Below are 17,690 nucleotides of genomic sequence, written 5' to 3' on the forward strand. Positions count from 1 at the left end.
TTTATGATTCCGAAATTATCAATGAATAAAATGTTATTAATATGGACATTTTTTAGTTTAGAAAATTTTATTGTATGTGTGAGTAAAAAAGATAGAAAAAGGAGAAATAATTTGGTGGATGGTGGGTATGAGAATGGAAAAATAGTTTGTATGTTAAGAATAATTAAATTATAATATCTTTTTGTAAATTAACAAATTTTTTTTGTTTCAAATTAATATTTTATAAATTTAGAAAATCTTGTATTCTCAACATTATTAGTTTATAATGTTTTTATTGTATGTTTGAATAAGACTAACAATTGTATTTCTATTAACTTTTTTATGAGCGACGTCCAAAGAGATCAGAATTTACTTTTAATATGTCGGACATGTCAGAGATTGATATTCCGTTAAAGTCGGTTGTTTGCCAATTAGAAATATTGTGTGAAAAATTCAATCTTATGGGTTTTTCGTGCATAAAGTCGTTTGCTCTTTTTTTGTCTCTTTTCTACCAAAAGTTACGAAACAAATGCTCCAAATTTGTCGTAAATGCTCCAAAATTATCGTAAACGTTACAGATTAATATGTTCAAAGTCAAATGATTGTACGTAAAAAATAACACGTGTGAAGGACTTCGCTTTTCGGTTTTCTTTGCATTACTTATTCTCGTGATCTCTATTTGTCTCTTTCTCTTCGTAATTAAAACGCAAATGCTCCAAAGTCGGCATACATGTCAGAGATTGATCCGTTCTCTTAAAATCAAATGTTCGTTCATAGGAAACAACATGTGTGAAGAATTTTACTCATGGTTCTCTTGAATTAGGTATTTTCTTCAATTCCATTTGTATATTCTCTCCTAGCAGTTAAAACAAAAATATAAATATTTCATATCCGCAATATATGTCAGAGATTCATCTATATTCTTAAAGTTAATTGTCTGTTAATTGGAAATAACTCTTGTGAAAAATTTTACTTTATGGTGTTTTTCTTGCATTAACTTTACTTGATCTTCTTTATGTTTCTTTTCTTCCCGAAGTTACAGTACTCTTCTCTTATTCACGCTTGTCCTTCTTATTTAAACACATTGCTAGTAAATAATTTTGGCCTAAACAGAAACTTTTATTGTTTTTCCTTTTCTTCTCCCTCTTTTTCCTCGAGAACATCCAGATGTTTGGTTTCTTATTTAGAAAAAAAAAAAGATTCTTATATTTACTACACAAAACAACAAATTGTAACGCATATTTGAGTTATTAAAGGCCATGAATGGACACTGCTTTTAAATTGAGTTTTTGGATTTAGGCCTTGAATGTTTTGTAGATTTAAAAAGAGATTTTGGTTTCTGTTTTTCAAAATCTCATTTTTAACCAATCAAGATTTTAAAATTTTGGATTCCCTAGAATTTAGAAAAACTCTTTGGTTGTACTCTCCCATTCACGATTTTAGATTTTTACTACTCCTATAATTTAGAGAATCTAGTTTTTACTCTTTTTACGTTCTTTACTCTCAAAAACCAAAAACCAATTTTTTTGGGATTTTTCATACAAAAACCTAATAGCAAAATCTAAAACTAAAATCTAAAATTGAAAAACTAAAAACCAAATCAAAAAACTGAATCAAAAACTGCATCCATTCATGGCCTTAGTTTTTAGTTTTTAGATTTTAGATTTTAGTTTTAGATTTTGGTATTAGTTTTTTAAATGAAAAATCTCAAAAAAAAGGTTTTTGGTTTTTGAGAAAAATTAACGTAAAGAATCAAAAACTAGATTGCCTAAATTATAGAACAATTGAAAATCTAGAATCGTGAATGGAAGACTATAACAAAATAGTTTCCCTAAATTTTAGGAAAACCAAAATTTTAAAATCTTGATTGGTATAAAAATGAGATTTTGAAAAACAAAAACCAAAATCTCTCTCAAAATCTACAAAACATTCAAGGCCAAAAAAAACAAAAGAAATAAATTGTAACGCATAAGTTGGTTTTCTTTTGCCAGAATTTGCTCAATGGGCGGTTTTGAAAAGAGGGAAACGATTTTTGTGTTCCTCTTATACAATGAGCTTCTATAAATTGTTAACTCAATAGATAAACAATAAAAAATTTATGATTCCAAAATTATTATCTTATCAATGAATAAAATATGTTATTAATATGGACATTATTAGTTTATAAAAGGGAAAAAAACTTAAAAATACCTCATCTATTTTTTATTTGGAAGTTTAATATCTCGTTTTTTTTGGTTAGAAGAAAAATATCTCATTTAATTAAATCGTGTGATTTAATACTCAAACTAATAAATTTTCTAGTTTCATACTTACGATTTTTTGACAAAAATAAAATTCCGTTTTTACCCTTACTATATCAATTAATAATTAATTTTAACTGACATGGTATTAATTTATAATTTTATTTGAATTAAAATTAATAAAAAGAAATATTAAATAAACTTAATTTTAATTCAAATAAACCTAGTTTACAAAAGAGTGATTAGAGTTTAGATTTTACAATTAAACAAAATTATATGTCGGTTTGGGTTTACAAAATAGTGGGTAGGGTTTAGATTTTATAATTAAACAAAATTATATGTCGGTTTGGGTACTACAGAGAGTGGTTAGGGTTTATATTTTACAATCAAACAAATTTATATATCGGTTTGGGTTTATAAAAGAGTGGTTAGGGTTTAGATTTTAAAATTAAAAAAACATTATATGTCGGTTTGGGTTTATAAAAGAGTAGTTAGGGTTTAGATTTTACAATTAAACAAAATTGTATTTCAATTTGGGTTTATAAAAAAATGATTAGGGTTTAAATTACATAATTAAACAAAATTATATATCGATTTGGATTTATAAAAAAGTAATTTAGATTTACATAGTATAATTAAAAACTATAATATAATGTTTAGAATTAATAACTTTAAAACTATAATAATTAAAAACATTATTTGTTTCCTTAATTAAGTGGGGGTGAATCCAAGAATTGTCCATAAATTAATATCAGGTCATTTAAAATTAATTATTAATTAATATAGTAAGGGTAAAAATGGAACTTTATTTTTGTCAAAAAATCGTAAGTATGAAACTAACAAAATTTATTAGTTTGAGTATTAAATCACACGTTTTATTTAAATGAGATATTTGTTTCCAACCAAAAAGACAAGGTATTAAACTTCCAAATAAAAAATAGATGAGGTATTTTTAAGCTTTTTTCCCGTTTATAAAATTTGATTGTATGTTTGAGTTAAAAAGATAGTAAAAAGGAGAAATAATTTGGTAAATGGTGGTTTTGAGAATGGAGAAATAATTTGTATGTTAAGAATAATTAAATTACAATATTTTTTTTGTAAATTAACAAAGTTTTCTGATTTCAAACTAATATTTTATAAATTAAGAAAATCTTGTATTCTCAACATTATTAGTTTATAATGTTTTTATTGTATGTTTGAATAAGACTAACAATTGTTTTTCTTTTTAACTTTTTATGAGTGACATCCAAAGAGATTGGAATTTGCTTCTAATATGTCGGACATGTCAGAGATTGATATTCCGTTAAAGTCGATTGTTTGCCAATTAGAAATAATGTGTGAAAATTCAATCTTACGGGTTTTTCGTGCATAAAGTCGTTTGCTCTCTTTTTGTCACTTTTCTACCAAAAGTTACAAAACAAATGCTCCAAATCTGTCGTAAATGCTCCAAAATTATCGTAAACGTTATGTTCTTTTAAAGTCAAATGATTGTACGTAAAAAATAACACGTGTGAAGAACTTCGCTTTTCGGTTTTCCTTGCATTACTTATTCTCGTGATCTCTATTTGTCTCTTTCTCCTTGTAATTAAAACGCAAATGCTCCAAAGTCGGCATAGATGTCAGAGATTGATCCGTTCTCTTAAAATCAAATGTTCGTTCATAAGAAACAGCATGTGTGAATCATTTTAAATTGTGGGTTTTCAACAGTAAACCAATTGGCAATGAGTGGAGAAACCCATATCATATATATACCACTTAATATCTTACTTAACTTTCAATGTAGGATATTGTATCCCTAATATGGGACACCATTGTGCCACCTCCATCAGTTGCTCTAGCCGCTTGTTGGGAGTAACTTAGTAGCGTTATTTCTTCTTACATGTTTGTCATTAAGACACTTGGATTCTCTTTTGCCGCTTCTTTCGTCAGTTTCAAATGAATTTCTGGCTACTATATTATCTTTGGGAGGTTCTGATTCTTTTACAAAGATCACTACATTATGCAATGATTTTACTGATTTTTATAATTTAACTAGTCGTCACACAAAGAACAATCAGTGCTAGCACTGATTTTTACAAATGTTACGGTATCAGTGCTAGTGCTAAGCCGAGGCTTTTGACACATCACTAAAATACACGTATGACACTACACAATTCTAAAATCACTACACTTTCCTTTAGTGAAATGATGGTTATGCGTAAGTTTATTATGGTATTTGTCAAGTTTGTTGCCATACCTGATACCTCCATTATCTTTTTCATGAGTTCTTAACCTCAGCAACATATAATAAAAAACTAAATACAGGGAATGTTAAAAGTTTCAGTTCCTCCATACTGAACTAGTTATTAAATTACATTACAAGCAAGAGATTTGTACAATCTTAATACTCTATTCACAAGAAAAAGACACTATTTTGCATCTTCTTATACTACAAGCATGCAAGTTAAGGATTCAAGGTTGTTGTCTACATAATTCATATATGAATCCTATAATTGCTTCTCCTTGTGTGTAGATCAATTTGAAAACTTACTGAGGCACAGAGATAGAAGCACCACTCACATGTTCCTGCAAATGTGTTGTGAAGAAGAAATCATAAGCTAAGTATAGTAATAGATTCAGGTTCTGGTTTTAGTTATTATTGATTCTCACCAATTTCAAAGAACTTTGGCTACCAGTTGGAGATGGTCCGGAGCTATGGCTGACTAGTACAGAATGTGTTGATTCATCAGCAAGTGTTCTTAATCTGTTTAGCTCAGGCAATATAACTTTAGCAAGATCAGGTCTGTCTTTTCTCCTTAGCTCAGAACATTTAAGAGCTAACTTAGCAAACTTTGCAGTGTCTTCCATTGGCCAATCAGGGACAGCTGGATCGAGTAAATCAGCCAACGTTCCTTTCTCTAGTGCTCTCTCAACATAATGAGTTAGACCCATAGGTGGTTTTGCTGTTATCAACTGTAAAAACATAATGCCGAGCGAGTAAATATCAGATTTTACACCCAACATTCCTGTTTGTTGGTACTCCGGGTCGATGTAACAGAATGTGCCAGCAGTTGAAGTCATGCGGTATTGCGTTACCGTGTCTGCAACTGATGGAGGGACTAACCTAGCTAAACCAACATCAGATATCTTACAGACAAAGTTACGGTCTAGTAAGATGTTTCCTGGTTTGAGATCACGGTGAACTAGAGGTTCTGGTTTAGCCTGGTGCAAGAACAACAGTCCAGTGCCTATCTCTGCAGCAATTATATACCTCATCTGCCATGAAAGAGGTGGGCTGTTTCCTAATCTGAAAAGACGGTCTTCTAAGCTCCCGTTTGCCATGAACTCATATACTAAACATCCGCATTCCGGACAAGCCCCAAGAAGTAGAACCATGTTAGGATGCCTAATGCAGCTCAATACCTCAACCTGTGTTTCAAATTTTGATCGAACAAACTCTAAAATGAGAAAAGAAAAAAAAAGTATATAAGGAGAAAGAGATGTATATGTTTTATTACAGGAAGTACTCCCTCACCTCTTGTTGAAATTGTGATCTTCCTTGAGCTGCATCAGGACGAAGAACTTTAACAGCAACTGGTGTGTGATCAAGATAACATTTGTAGACAGGTCCATAACCACCTTCTCCAATCTTGTATTTCTCAGCAAAAAACTCTGTTGCACTCTCAATCTCTTCAATGGAATACTTCCTATACCTGACATCCGAGTTTGCTAAAGCGGTAAGGGCCTTTGTTTTCTCTTCAGACTCCTTGAGAGCTTTCATTTCCGCATTAACTCTCTTCTTAGACTCTAATTCAGCAATCCTTTGAGCTGCTTCAGCTGCCTCCATAGCTGCTTTCGACTTTGCTTTCTCTTTCTCTGCAATGGCCAACGCTGCTTCCTCTGCATGTCTTGCCTCTTCTAGTTTCCTCTCTTCTTCTAACTTCCAACGCTGAAGCTCAGTGGCCTGCATTCCCAAAAAACATTTTCAGATTTAAACCATAACACTTATCTTGACATAAACTCTATATATATACATACCTTTTGTTTTGCTGTGAGTGCTTCTTTGCAAGCAGTACTGTACATTTCCATTGTCTGCTTTAACTCCAGTTTAAGCCTCCTCATCTCAGCTTCTACGTCATCCTGCATTATGGAATTATCAGTACCTCTAGCTAGTTTTAGACCGGACATGGGGAAGATCATGTTAATAGGTCTTACTACAGTTTGAGAGGCGGATGAAAATCTTTCGCTCTCGAACGAGCCTGATGACATATCAGTAGGTGAGTTCATATCCATTGATCTCCTTCCATAGTTGGAGGACTGATCAAAGTTAGAACCATAGTCCATGTCTGAGAAATTAGACAACCTAGGAGGAGTTCGGTTTGGATCGTTATTGTCATACAGAGAAGGGAAGATACGGTCAATGCTTGGTCTTCCAGAACTAACAAATGATATGTCTGATTCTGGAACTGATAGTTCTCCGTATGATCTCCCATTTCCTCTTCTTGTAAAAGGAGACCTGAAGGATTCTGACTGATCCTCCATGGACCTACGTTGATGATGATCCTCCATGGACCTACGTTGATGATCCTCTATGGACCGACGTTGTTGTTGATCTTCAATAGACCTGCGTTGCTGAGACTCGAAAGACCGTCTCTCAGCTGCATAAGAGGAAGATGGAAAAAAACAAGTTTAAGGTCAACAAATGAAAGAAGTGGAAGAAGAAGAAGAAGAAGAGATTTTTTTTGTGTTTTCAACGACAACCTCGCATATTGTTAGTGGAAGTAGAAGGCATAGGTTGAGGTGGCTTTAAGCTAGGTTGTTGAGCTGGACTGCGTAAAGGAGCATTTATAGGTGCAGAACGAGAAGCTGATCTCATTGTTTGAATCTTTCCTTTGGATATCACATAAACTGTGCAAAAATCAGGTGCACTTTTTGTTATGGTGCCTGGAATATCTGTAGGCTTATTGAACCTGCGAAATTTAAGTTATCCACCATCAACAATGGAGAAATCAAGATTCAGCTAGAGATGAAAAAGCTTAAGGAAGAGGTTGTTATTATTTTTTACCTAAGAAAGCCACCTTTGTTTGATGAACCAACTACTAAAACCTCAACGGCGGCTTGGTTTGCATATTCTACCAATGCTCTGGCTACATCTGTCTCCTCAAGCAACACATCTTGGCATTGAATCTGGACAATTTTCATTTGCACAACACCATTATAAGGATGAAAGCAGAAAAAAAAAAACAAACGATGAATCTAAACCAATAAACTCACATCTTTGCGCGTGCAGAAGCAACGGAAAGGAAGGAACAACTCTTTGGAAATGCCTTCTGGATCTCTGCACACTAATGAAGATTCTTGGCTCAGCTCTGAAACAAAAAAATAACAAACCATCAACAACTGAGAAATGTTTTTCGAACATAGAAAAGATAGAAAACGATGAAGAAGAAGAAGATATAGTTTGTTTACTTGCAGAGGAAGCATGAAGAGAAGGGGTATTTGTCAATGGAGAAGGGCGGAGCTTGACATGGACGAGAATTACAGATTGGCCTCGTTGCAACAAATGATCAACCGCCCATTTAAGAGCGTGTTGGCTACTTTTGTCTTTGTCTATTGCAACAGCTACAACCCCATTTGATCCTCCTTCCTTGACTCCCACGTTATTGTTCTTTGCCAACCACATCTTTGTGATCTTTCTCTCGCTCTCTTTCTCTCTCTTTTTCAGGATTCAGGATTCAGCCCAATAAAGAAACTTGAGAGGATGAACTCGAAAGAGAGAGAGAGATGTGTGTTTGAGGTTTAAAGATGGTTTCTCTATTTTTCATTTTGTAATTTTTTTAGGAAGCGAAATAAGAGGATGAAGAGTTTAAAGAGTAGTTTCTATAAAAATACATTGTTTTTTTTTTGTTTCTCTCTCTCTATGAACGTTTCTCCTTCTTCTACGCCTTTCTTTCCTTTGACCTCTTAGACTTCTCTTTTCCTATTAACTGAAATTTTCGACCATTGTTAATTATCGATTTTGTGTACAGATTTTTTAGTGGAAAACAATTTATTTTTCTCAGAAGTAATCTTGAAGATATATCCAAAATTTTAAAATAACTTATCTATAAATAAAAGAAGAAAAATCAATGTTTTGAAATGAGGAAAAAAATATTGACTTCGACTCTCTACTTACTAAAATTAGAATGGTTAAATAGCTGATCAATTGTCTAGTAAAGTTCTCATTGTGTTAACTATGATGATCAATACATTTCCTTACTAAGACAAGAAAAGAGAAAGTTAGAGGTTGAAGAGAGACGTTGGGAGTTCTTGACTAAAGTCATTTACGTACCATGAGAAATATTTTTTTGTATACGTACAAACATCTTTTTGAAAATAAAGAGAGTCAAGAAAACAAGAAAATGAAAACTTTGTATGAGATTGTGTAGGTACAAGTTGATTGACATCGTGTTGAGAAATGTTGAGACTGTTGTATAAAACACATACTGTAATAAAAACTTCCTTTAAGAAAAAGACATTCATGATTAACGTAGAGTAACTGATCTTTATTTTGTTTTACCTTAAGATCATGATTTAAATAGACAACACAAAATAGACTGGCGAGAATCTCCTTAAAATGTTTATATTGTGATTTAACCAAGGAGTGTTTCAACCAATACAAAAAGAAGAGTTATTATGAGTGTAAAGAAAGTGTTCCATAATTGAACGACTTAAGTTATAAAGTTTACAATACCATAGTTGACATAAAAGACTCTGTGGCCCAATGGATAAGGCGCTGGTCTACGAAACCAGAGATTCTGGGTTCGATCCCCAGCAGAGTCGATTTCATTTTTGCAATCTAAGTTTTTTTTTTTTTGTTTTTTTTTTGAATTGCGAATTTGACGAAGCTTAAGAAGAGTAAAACGATTCCATATCGGAAGGATTCGCACAAGTGAAAAAGGAGGAAGAAGATGACTACAGTGGCAATGCACAGCGTCTTCGTCTACGGTAGTCTCATGGCCGACGACGTTGTTAGTCTCCTCCTCAACCGTATCCCTCAAACATCCTCCGCAATCCTCCCTGATTTGTACGATTCCTTCTCTCTCTGTGTGATCGATTCGAGTTGTTGAAATTGAAAAAATTTGAGTTGTGGATTTTGAGATTTTCGCAGCCATAGATTCAGCATCAAAGGACGTGTTTATCCGGCGATTCTACCAGCTAAATCCGATACAGTCTCTGGCAGGGTCAGTATCCGAATCTGATTCATGACTCTTAGGGATTTCAATTCTTAGAGATTTGGGAATATTTGAATTCTTGTGTGTGTGTGTACTGTGTAGGTTTTGTTTGGAATTACAGATCATGAACTTTATGTTTTAGATGAGTTTGAAGATACTGAGTATGAAAGACAGAACGTTCAAGTTTTGTTAACTGTGAGTGATCATCATTCTTCATTCCATTTCTGTATAGATTTCAATGTAGAGATGTTGAAGTTTTTTTTTTTGTGTTTATCTTCTTTTCAATCTACAGGATAGTTCTGAGAAACTGCAAACAAAAACTTACATATGGGCTAATAAAGATGATCCTGACCTCTACGGTACTTGGGATTTCGAGGTGAAGCTTATATATCTTTACTTGTTCACACAGATTAGTTCTCTCTTTGGATCATGACTTGTTTGAATTGGTGTATGTATGTATGTATATGGAAAGGAATGGAAGCAACTTCACATGGAAGGTTTCTTGAAGATGACTAAAGATTTTGCTCAAGAGTTGAATTTACCTGAATCTGAGGCATGACTGGCTTGGCCACCATATTCAAGATAAGTTTCCTTAATGGTAGACACTAGATTGGGTCACTATATTGTTGGTATTGAAGGGTTAGATTTTTCATGAATACATTACATTATTAGAACTTGGGGGGTTGTGGTATTACTTCAACTAAACAAGGAATAAGAAAACATCTGCAAATTCTTGTGCTGTGTGTTATTATTATTAAGTACACATATAAAAATGTTTTAGCTCCTCGATTGTTCGTTTGCATTTATCATAAACGAGAGCTCAATGGCATTGTCTGAGTCGAATTTTTTGAATTTGCCACAGTACTAATTATGGATTTGGGAAGAACAAAATCAACATGTTATGGAAACTTGAAAAGCAAAAAATGGACAACAAATGTGTTGTAGATACTAGATAGCATCAACTTTTATTAGTAACTAGGTAAAAGGTTGCTGTAGATAAAATATAGGTTATTAAGAAGCAAATGAAGGTAACACAGGTAGTAGTGAAATAAAATGCAAAAAGGAAGAAGGAAACGATCACTTTTGCCCAGTGAGATGAACATCTTGAGGAAGGAGGGAGTAATCGATCTCAAGAGCCTCGAGTATTTGCTTGACCGCGATGATCAGCTCGGTTCTCCTGAGACTCTTCACTGCAAACTTTTGGAAGTTCATCGTGTGCTGGAAGAGCAGATTCATTTTCAGTTTGTTCACATTCTCAATCGCTCTCACCATCAACAGGGCTTCTGGATACCAATTATGTGGGTTCTGTACCAAGTATCTGACCAAGATAAAAAAAAATGAATACACAGTGAGTGAGTGAGTGAGTGATCACTAGAGGGTTTTTGTTTCGCCTGATACTTACTCTGTGATTTTTTCCTTGAGAGTGGCGATTTTCGCGGCTGGTGTTGAGAATGCTATGGATAATTCTACATAGTCTCCCATATCTGGACTTCTATAGAAATTGCTTATTGGTTTAGATATTAAAACCGCATTTGGATAGAACACTTTCTCGTTGTCAATCTTGAGGAACACGGTTGTTAAAAGATGTATTTCTTCAACCAGCAACTTCAAAAAAAAAAAAACAAAGCAATGGATTAGATGTTTTAAATGAGTTAATAGTGAGCAAAAAAAAAATTGTCAAAGTTACTTACCATAACACCTTCAACAACGCAACGGTCACCGACATCATAAGGGTGCATCACAAACACAAACACAAAGGATTCAAAGATATTCTTGCAAGTGCTTCCAATCATGAAAGCAAGACCCACGAATTGTGTGGAGAAGACCACCAAAAACTTGGTCGTTGCTATATCAAGAAGTATCAACCAAATGATGAATGTGGCAACGGTCAAGATTCCAATTATAAGTTTGTCGACCTGCTTAACCGCTGTTTTTGTGTCATCCAATGAATGTCCTAGAGCTTTCCGACTAGTGTAAACTTTAATCTGTCCAAAAAAATGGGCAACAAATTCTTACACATTTATCTTCTCCAAAATAAAGCATGGACACAAATGCTTACCACCCATTCTGTAAAAGCTTTGCGTGTGATTTTTCCGGTCTCGGCACCTTCAATCAAAGGAAGTACAAGTTCTACCTCTTCCTTTATCATGAACCTCAACATGTCATCTTCCTCTATGTAACTGAAAAGAACCAGTATATATATAATTAAGATGCAAGCTAGAATAAAAGCAGAGTATTTTGTGATGAGTACTCACTTGTGGTTCGGCCGAGCAACATTGTTGAAGATATCATAAGCAACAGCCACAGCCTCCATCTCATTAGTTATTTCTTTATCAGTTTTCTTTCTCTTATTGTTACACTCATCTAAAGTGTTAGATATCGTTGAGAGACCCGAAGATCCCACGGCTTCAATCAAAACTCGCATTGTCAAAGCAGAGACCTTCTCTTGTTTCATCCTGTGAACTTTTCCCATATCAAGCACTTTCTTCTCTCTCACCGTTCCATCCTCGGTGCTCGTGAAGCTAAGGTGGCCCGTGCTTGGCTCGCGCCCAAGTCTCTCAGCTTCTTCTATAAGTGGAGGTCCCGAGAGGCTCTGAAGAACGTATTGGTGGAAGATTGACTCTTGAATTCTCTCAAAGAAGTTTCTGACGTTGAACTTTGAAGCGAGCACTTTCAAGGCTAACGTCTTCAACAAGAAAAGAATTGATCCGATGAGAAGGGAAACAATAGTCCAAGTAATAAGGTCGAGAAACTTCTTGGTGTTACGAGAGTGTTTATGGTCTTCTTCGAACAAAACAACCCAAGCAACCAGAACCAAGCTGAACCAAATGAAGACTTGAACATTCTTCTTCAAACCATGCACAAAGTACAACACTTTCTTCCGTAAGAGGTAGTTCCTTTCTATTATGAACACAGCTAAATGCATTAACCAATTTGTTACGAACATGCCGCTCAGCGTCACCATCACAAATACACACCATCTCCAGACTTGTAAACCCAAAATGCAATGCTTGTTCACCTTATCAACGGTTAAACTAACAACCAAAGTGCATAATATGGCCACGAACACTGCCAGTTCAAGAAGAGCCATAGGTTTCATTCCACCAGGCTTCACTCGGTATAGCATAACCTTTTCGTAGATTTCATCGTTTTCATCGACTTCCTCCTCATCAACTTTACTCAGTTCTGCTGCGTCCACACTACTATTCTTGCTGAAAGTCCTTGAAAATGAATGTTCCCTAGGGGTTCCACCATTTTCTTCTAGTATAGTCTTATCGAATTGAAAAGACTCTTGTCTCCCAAACCTTGAATTAGGCTTGGAGTAAGTTGACCTCGAAAGAGATCTCCTTGGAGCTAGACCTTCATTGTTAGAAATGCTTAACGGCTTTGGTTTCCTAGTTCTTGTATCTGAATCTGTTGTAGCATCTACCATGGAAGAAGGAGATGCTGATGCATCCTCTTTCTTTGAAACATTGATAACAACTTCTTCTCTGTTGCTACTTCTCCTCTCTGCCATCCCTAAACTCACCTTCAACCAATAAGTTCGTCTAGCTTTTTGAAAAATAAAAATTCTGAAAGCTAAGATCTTAAACCTTAAACCCTAAACCAAATACAAAGCTATTACAGAGATATGCAAAGAATCAAGATACATCATTCGTTCTTACTTAAATGAGTATTTAACTACTCAAAACATTTATTAATACTGTCCAAAAACATATATGCATACTTCTTTCAAAAATATAGAAAACCAACAGTGCCAAGAGTTAGATAGAGCTTACTAATAACTGATATCAACTATAAAGAAGCAACAAACGCACGACTTTAGCCAGGGGAGCAAGAAAGTGCCAATGCTAGTATGCTACAAGAGATTTTAGTTGATGACTACCAAAAAACAAACACGAACAGTTTAAAAAGAAGTGTCGATAGAGCAGAACAGAGCAGGCATGGAACTTTATATCCTTTTGTTGTGGACATAAAAAAACAATTTTTTCAGGTATTGTAAAGGAAGAAAAAGGAAAAAGAAAAAGAAGAATGAGTAGAAGATGGTACAAGAACCCAAGCAAGGAATGATCTTAAAACTTTAGTCCAAAAGAATTCCAAAGTAATAGAAACAATCAAACAAATAGGCCTTTCCCATTAAATAATAATGTAGTATCTGTGCTTTTAATTTTAAACTAGATTAGGACCCACAGTACACCGCCGGACAAAATTATTTATAACTAAAATATTTAAATTATCAGTTATATTTGTTGGTTAAATATGTTATAATTATATAATAATTGTTAAATAAACCATATAAAACCACAATATAATTTATTTTTTACATAATATTTATTTAATCAATTTAATTAGATATGTCTATTCTCTCATACCGGCAGTGTTAACAAAATAATGAAATGATGCTTTATCTCTGTAACACTGAATTAATGATATTTTTTAATTTATATAAATATCGATAAAACTCGTCCCGCTATATAACCCCATCCCGAGATTTTAACTCACACTATATCATCTTAATTTTAATATTTATTGTGTATCTACGGTATAATATTTATCATATTTAACTTTTTAAAAATTTTAAATATTTTTCATATTTAACCTTTTAAAATCTTTAAAATAAAGAACCGGAATAAACCAAATAAAAGTTTTTAAAGTTTGAATGCCTGATAAATCAAGCTTGCTACTCATTTGTATTCAGAATCATTTTGATTTTTTTTATAGATGACTCTTAACCATTGCCCAATTTTTTTAGACGATGTGGAATTAGTGTACCCGTATTTTTTTATTCATATATTGAGTAATATATGTCATTTTTTAAAATTTTGTATTACATCATATGCAGGAAAAAATTACAATTTTTATTAACTAATGTATTATAGAATAATTTAAGATAATTTAAATATAAATTCAAATAAAAAAATGAAAGAAAATCATATATTTATATTTGAATGAGGTAGAAAGATTTCCTTATTTTTTAAAAACTTACCTATAATTAATTTTGAAGTTTTGGTAACTAATATTAAAGTTAATGCATTAAATGTAAAAACTTTCCAAAAAGTATTTTTGAGCAAAAACTGCTACAAAAATACTAGTATAGATAAGATGTCTCAAATTTATGCATTAAAAGAAAAGAATTAAAAAAAAAACAAAGAATCAATGGTCATCTTATTTATTTATGGGTATGTTGGCATTTTAATACGTTTTCAAAACTTAATTATCAAACTAGTACAGTCACTATTTATAATTGGCAAAATAGGTGAGAGAGTGTTTGTGTGTGAGTGTGTGTGAGATAGGAGAGTTGTGTAGGACCCATTTGTGAGATATTTAAATTAGGATAATTATTTAAATAGTTGTTAATATAATCTTTTTTGGAAAACTTTTCAGATACAAAAAAAATCTATATTTTTTTCTTTATAATTTGATATGCATTTTGTTTAATAATTTTTAAATATATTCTATACATCTTTTTTACCCGTACACTTTATTAAGTGTACGGATGTTTGTACACATTATTAAGTGTACGGACTGTACACTGATTAAGTGTACGGATGTCTGTACACCTTATTAAATGTACGGGTATCTGCATATCTTATTCAGTGTACAGATGTCTCTATACATTATTAAGTGTATAGATGTAATAATGTGTACAGACCGTACACTTACTAATGTGTACAGACATCCGTACACTTTATTAAGTGTACGGGTAAAAAAGATGTATAGAATATATTTAAAAATTATTAAACAAAATGCATATCAAATTATAAAGAAAAAATATAGATTTTTTTTGTATCTGAAAAGTTTTCCAAAAAAAGATTATATTAACAACTATTTAAATAATTATCCTAATTTTTCAATCTCACAAATGGGTCCTACATAACTCTCCTATCTCACACACACTCACACACAAACACTCTCTCACCTATTTTGCCAATTATAAATAGTGACGGTACTAGTTTGATAATTAAGTTTTGAAAACGTACTAAAATGCTTAATATCCCTTTATTTATTTACATCAATCGATGGGAATTTTGTTCGGAAAGACCGGCCTTATGTGACAACTACTCCGGAACCTGAGAGCTGACATGGGAGAAAAGACCACCTCTTACTCGAGCACATTTAGCAAGGCTACCAACAGGGACGTTATTGATTTGATGAATAACATGAATCGAAAAAATCAGAAAAAGAAGATCTAAGAGCATACCTCAAATGATACATACATCTCCCTTGGTTGGTGGTGGTTCCTTAGTCAACAACACTCAACAGTCAACACTCAGAAGCTTCTGTTATGGGTTTATTTTTGATCCAAATTAATGGGCCTTCAAACGACCCATTATCAGCCCACTAATTTACTGTACTACCGGACTTTGAGTTGAGTTGACTGTTGTTCAGTGAGAATCAACCGTCGCCGAGTTGGATTGGGAAAGAAAGCCAAAAAAAAAAAAAAAACATGGCGACTTGGATAACGTTACATCCTCCGAATTCATCTTATTTACGCCTCGTGCCATCACCGTCATCATCATCATCACCGTCGCCGGCTTCATCCACGTCCCGTCGAAGTAACTGTTGTCTCTTTAAGCCAGTTCGATGCGTTCCACTTCAGCAACAACAAGAGCCCCAGCTCGTCGAGCAGTCGCAGCAGGTACCAGCAAACAAATATGTCTATGAATTTGAAATCGAATTCGTCTGTAATTTTCGAAATTGAGGAGTTTTTTTTTTTTTTAACGCTGAAGGGTGATTTCGATGGAGCTGTGATATTGTGTGATGATTGCAACGGGAAAGGATGGTTGCTTTGTGATTTCTGTCAAGGTCAGAAAACAAATGTGAAATCTGAGAACAATCGTATCTATCGACGATGCCCAACTTGTAAAGCTGTAAGTAACTTAGCAAGTTTTTTTTTTTTTTTTTTTTGTGATTGAAAAATGTATGAGGTGAAGCTATGAAATGGTGAACTTGAATACAGGTTGGATTTGTGTTGTGTGGAAAGTGTAAAGTGTTCAAGTGTGTCACATTTCCTAATTCAGAAGACGGGGATGAACTAATGTTCTAAAACCTCCCCTTGTGGTATCTTCAATGTACCCATTTTAGTTTTCAGGTTCCTTTCTTTTTCCAATTGTTATATATATATATGTTGTCTTTACTCTGCCAAATATCAAATATAGCCACATTGTAACGATTGAATCAGACTAGTGAATCTCATTGCCTTCTTTACTGATCTCTATGTTCATGTGTGAAAGCTGACTTCTCCACACCTTTACTTATTGATTTTTTGTCTGCAATGTGTCTCATTTGAATAGGTTTATTCTTTCATAGATTGATGCCTTTAAAATAGGATTTGGTTGTCGTTATATAACCTCAACACTCATCTTTAAAGCAGAAAACTACTACTAGTACACACTCCAACTGTTTTTATGATTCCAAGGCATATGGTTTTGTTCTTGTTAAATTTGCTGATGATGGATCTTGCTGCCTTTACAGAACCTGTAATTCATTATATCCTCGATATCAGGTTCAGGAGATGATTATGAATGCACATGTATTAGGCGATTTGTTTAGATTAATATATGGTATTAAATCTCAAGGAACAGAGATGTCATGTGGCGTTTTCCTTTTTATCGGATCTCTATGGTTTATGTTTTGACTTTGACCTTCATTAATCATATTGCAGAGAACCAACATGTGATTTCATGAACATCTTTCTCTCCCTTTTCTTGAATCATGTTTTGGTTTAAGGGATGGTTAACTCAGTCCTTTTGAGTTTTGATTTGCCGTACTCTTTCCAGAGACGGACGTTATATGCATGTGATCACAATAATGGAGCTACTTAGTTTACATGAGAATATTCCTGTGACTCTGCTATTAGCTTATTATACTACTAATTATCTTTTATTATAGAAGAGAAGCTTAGGATACCGTACTTATTCCTTTGAATAGTTTAATAACCACATTCCACTTGGTGATTAAAAGTACAATTCCGTAATTATTGCTATGATTACATTATCCTATTATTTTAAATCTTCTGATTACTTTAACATAACTCTAACTTCCATTCACATGGCTGTTCCGGGAAGAACGCAAACTGCAGAAATAGAAACATGAACCATTCTCTCTCTCTCTTAACAGGCATAGCATTTTGGATTCTTGTGAGTTTGATTTCTGCTTAGAGTTAAAATACAAAACACAGACGTTTAGTCCACTTGTTCTTCTCTACTTTCATTAGGTTCTATATACTGAGATAAAGATCAACTTCTATAGTTTCCAAATTAACAAAATCTTCGGT

At 33.4% G+C, this 17,690-nt stretch overlaps 4 protein-coding genes and 1 non-coding gene across 5 annotated transcripts; 3 read left to right on the forward strand and 2 right to left on the reverse strand.

Annotated features, from left to right (window-relative positions):
- Positions 1 to 4,527: 4,527 nt before the first annotated feature.
- On the reverse strand, positions 4,528 to 8,243 carry LOC104705009 (U-box domain-containing protein 52-like). Its single transcript, XM_087464771.1, has 9 exons — positions 7,668 to 8,243; positions 7,473 to 7,567; positions 7,264 to 7,385; positions 6,960 to 7,168; positions 6,414 to 6,856; positions 6,237 to 6,338; positions 5,734 to 6,162; positions 4,869 to 5,627; positions 4,528 to 4,784 (listed from the first exon to the last, which is right to left on the reverse strand). The coding sequence occupies exons 1-9, from the start codon at positions 7,879 to 7,881 to the stop codon at positions 4,746 to 4,748; spliced, it is 2,412 nt and encodes an 803-aa protein (XP_087320897.1). The 5' UTR covers positions 7,882 to 8,243; the 3' UTR covers positions 4,528 to 4,745.
- Positions 8,244 to 8,947: 704 nt separating this feature from the next.
- On the forward strand, positions 8,948 to 9,020 carry TRNAR-ACG (transfer RNA arginine (anticodon ACG)). Its single transcript has one exon. It is a non-coding gene; the product is annotated as a tRNA-Arg (tRNA).
- Positions 8,973 to 10,196, forward strand: LOC104713889 (AIG2-like protein D). The gene is made up of 5 exons (XM_010431117.3): positions 8,973 to 9,264; positions 9,349 to 9,421; positions 9,515 to 9,607; positions 9,705 to 9,788; positions 9,885 to 10,196. The coding sequence occupies exons 1-5, from the start codon at positions 9,149 to 9,151 to the stop codon at positions 9,969 to 9,971; spliced, it is 453 nt and encodes a 150-aa protein (XP_010429419.1). The 5' UTR covers positions 8,973 to 9,148; the 3' UTR covers positions 9,972 to 10,196.
- A 140-nt stretch (positions 10,197 to 10,336) lies between these two features.
- On the reverse strand, positions 10,337 to 13,337 carry LOC104713890 (mechanosensitive ion channel protein 9-like). The gene is made up of 6 exons (XM_019230099.2): positions 13,192 to 13,337; positions 11,668 to 12,931; positions 11,472 to 11,592; positions 11,104 to 11,397; positions 10,815 to 11,017; positions 10,337 to 10,730 (listed from the first exon to the last, which is right to left on the reverse strand). Exons 2-6 carry the CDS (start codon positions 12,927 to 12,929, stop codon positions 10,490 to 10,492), a joined length of 2,121 nt encoding a protein of 706 aa, XP_019085644.2. The 5' UTR covers positions 12,930 to 12,931; positions 13,192 to 13,337; the 3' UTR covers positions 10,337 to 10,489.
- A 2,447-nt stretch (positions 13,338 to 15,784) lies between these two features.
- LOC147939280 (uncharacterized) lies at positions 15,785 to 16,623 on the forward strand. The gene is made up of 3 exons (XM_087464772.1): positions 15,785 to 16,052; positions 16,144 to 16,284; positions 16,374 to 16,623. Exons 1-3 carry the CDS (start codon positions 15,861 to 15,863, stop codon positions 16,458 to 16,460), a joined length of 420 nt encoding a protein of 139 aa, XP_087320898.1. The 5' UTR covers positions 15,785 to 15,860; the 3' UTR covers positions 16,461 to 16,623.
- Positions 16,624 to 17,690: the final 1,067 nt, after the last annotated feature.

Source organism: Camelina sativa, chromosome 9, assembly GCF_030686135.1.
Source record: "Camelina sativa cultivar CO46 ecotype springtype chromosome 9, ASM3068613v1".
Classification (NCBI taxonomy): domain Eukaryota; kingdom Viridiplantae; phylum Streptophyta; class Magnoliopsida; order Brassicales; family Brassicaceae; genus Camelina; species Camelina sativa.

Bases quoted from the DNA above. Each gene is read 5' to 3' on its own strand.
- LOC104705009 (XM_087464771.1), bottom strand. From the start codon at position 7,881: ATGTGGTTGGCAAAGAACAATAACGTGGGAGTCAAGGAAGGAGGATCA. The intron at 7,169-7,263 runs GTAAAAAATAAT...TAAATTTCGCAG, and splicing joins AACAAAGGTGGCTTTCTTAG to GTTCAATAAGCCTACAGATA. The intron at 5,628-5,733 runs GTGAGGGAGTAC...TTTGAAACACAG, and splicing joins GATCACAATTTCAACAAGAG to GTTGAGGTATTGAGCTGCAT.
- LOC104713889 (XM_010431117.3), top strand. From the start codon at position 9,149: ATGACTACAGTGGCAATGCACAGCGTCTTCGTCTACGGTAGTCTCATG. The intron at 9,265-9,348 runs GTACGATTCCTT...AGATTTTCGCAG, and splicing joins TCCGCAATCCTCCCTGATTT to CCATAGATTCAGCATCAAAG. The intron at 9,789-9,884 runs GTGAAGCTTATA...GTATATGGAAAG, and splicing joins ACGGTACTTGGGATTTCGAG to GAATGGAAGCAACTTCACAT.
- LOC104713890 (XM_019230099.2), bottom strand. From the start codon at position 12,929: ATGGCAGAGAGGAGAAGTAGCAACAGAGAAGAAGTTGTTATCAATGTT. The intron at 11,593-11,667 runs GTGAGTACTCAT...GGTTCTTTTCAG, and splicing joins GTTGCTCGGCCGAACCACAA to TTACATAGAGGAAGATGACA. The intron at 10,731-10,814 runs GTAAGTATCAGG...TATCTTGGTCAG, and splicing joins CTCAAGGAAAAAATCACAGA to ATACTTGGTACAGAACCCAC.
- LOC147939280 (XM_087464772.1), top strand. From the start codon at position 15,861: ATGGCGACTTGGATAACGTTACATCCTCCGAATTCATCTTATTTACGC. The intron at 16,053-16,143 runs GTACCAGCAAAC...TTAACGCTGAAG, and splicing joins TCGTCGAGCAGTCGCAGCAG to GGTGATTTCGATGGAGCTGT. The intron at 16,285-16,373 runs GTAAGTAACTTA...ACTTGAATACAG, and splicing joins GATGCCCAACTTGTAAAGCT to GTTGGATTTGTGTTGTGTGG.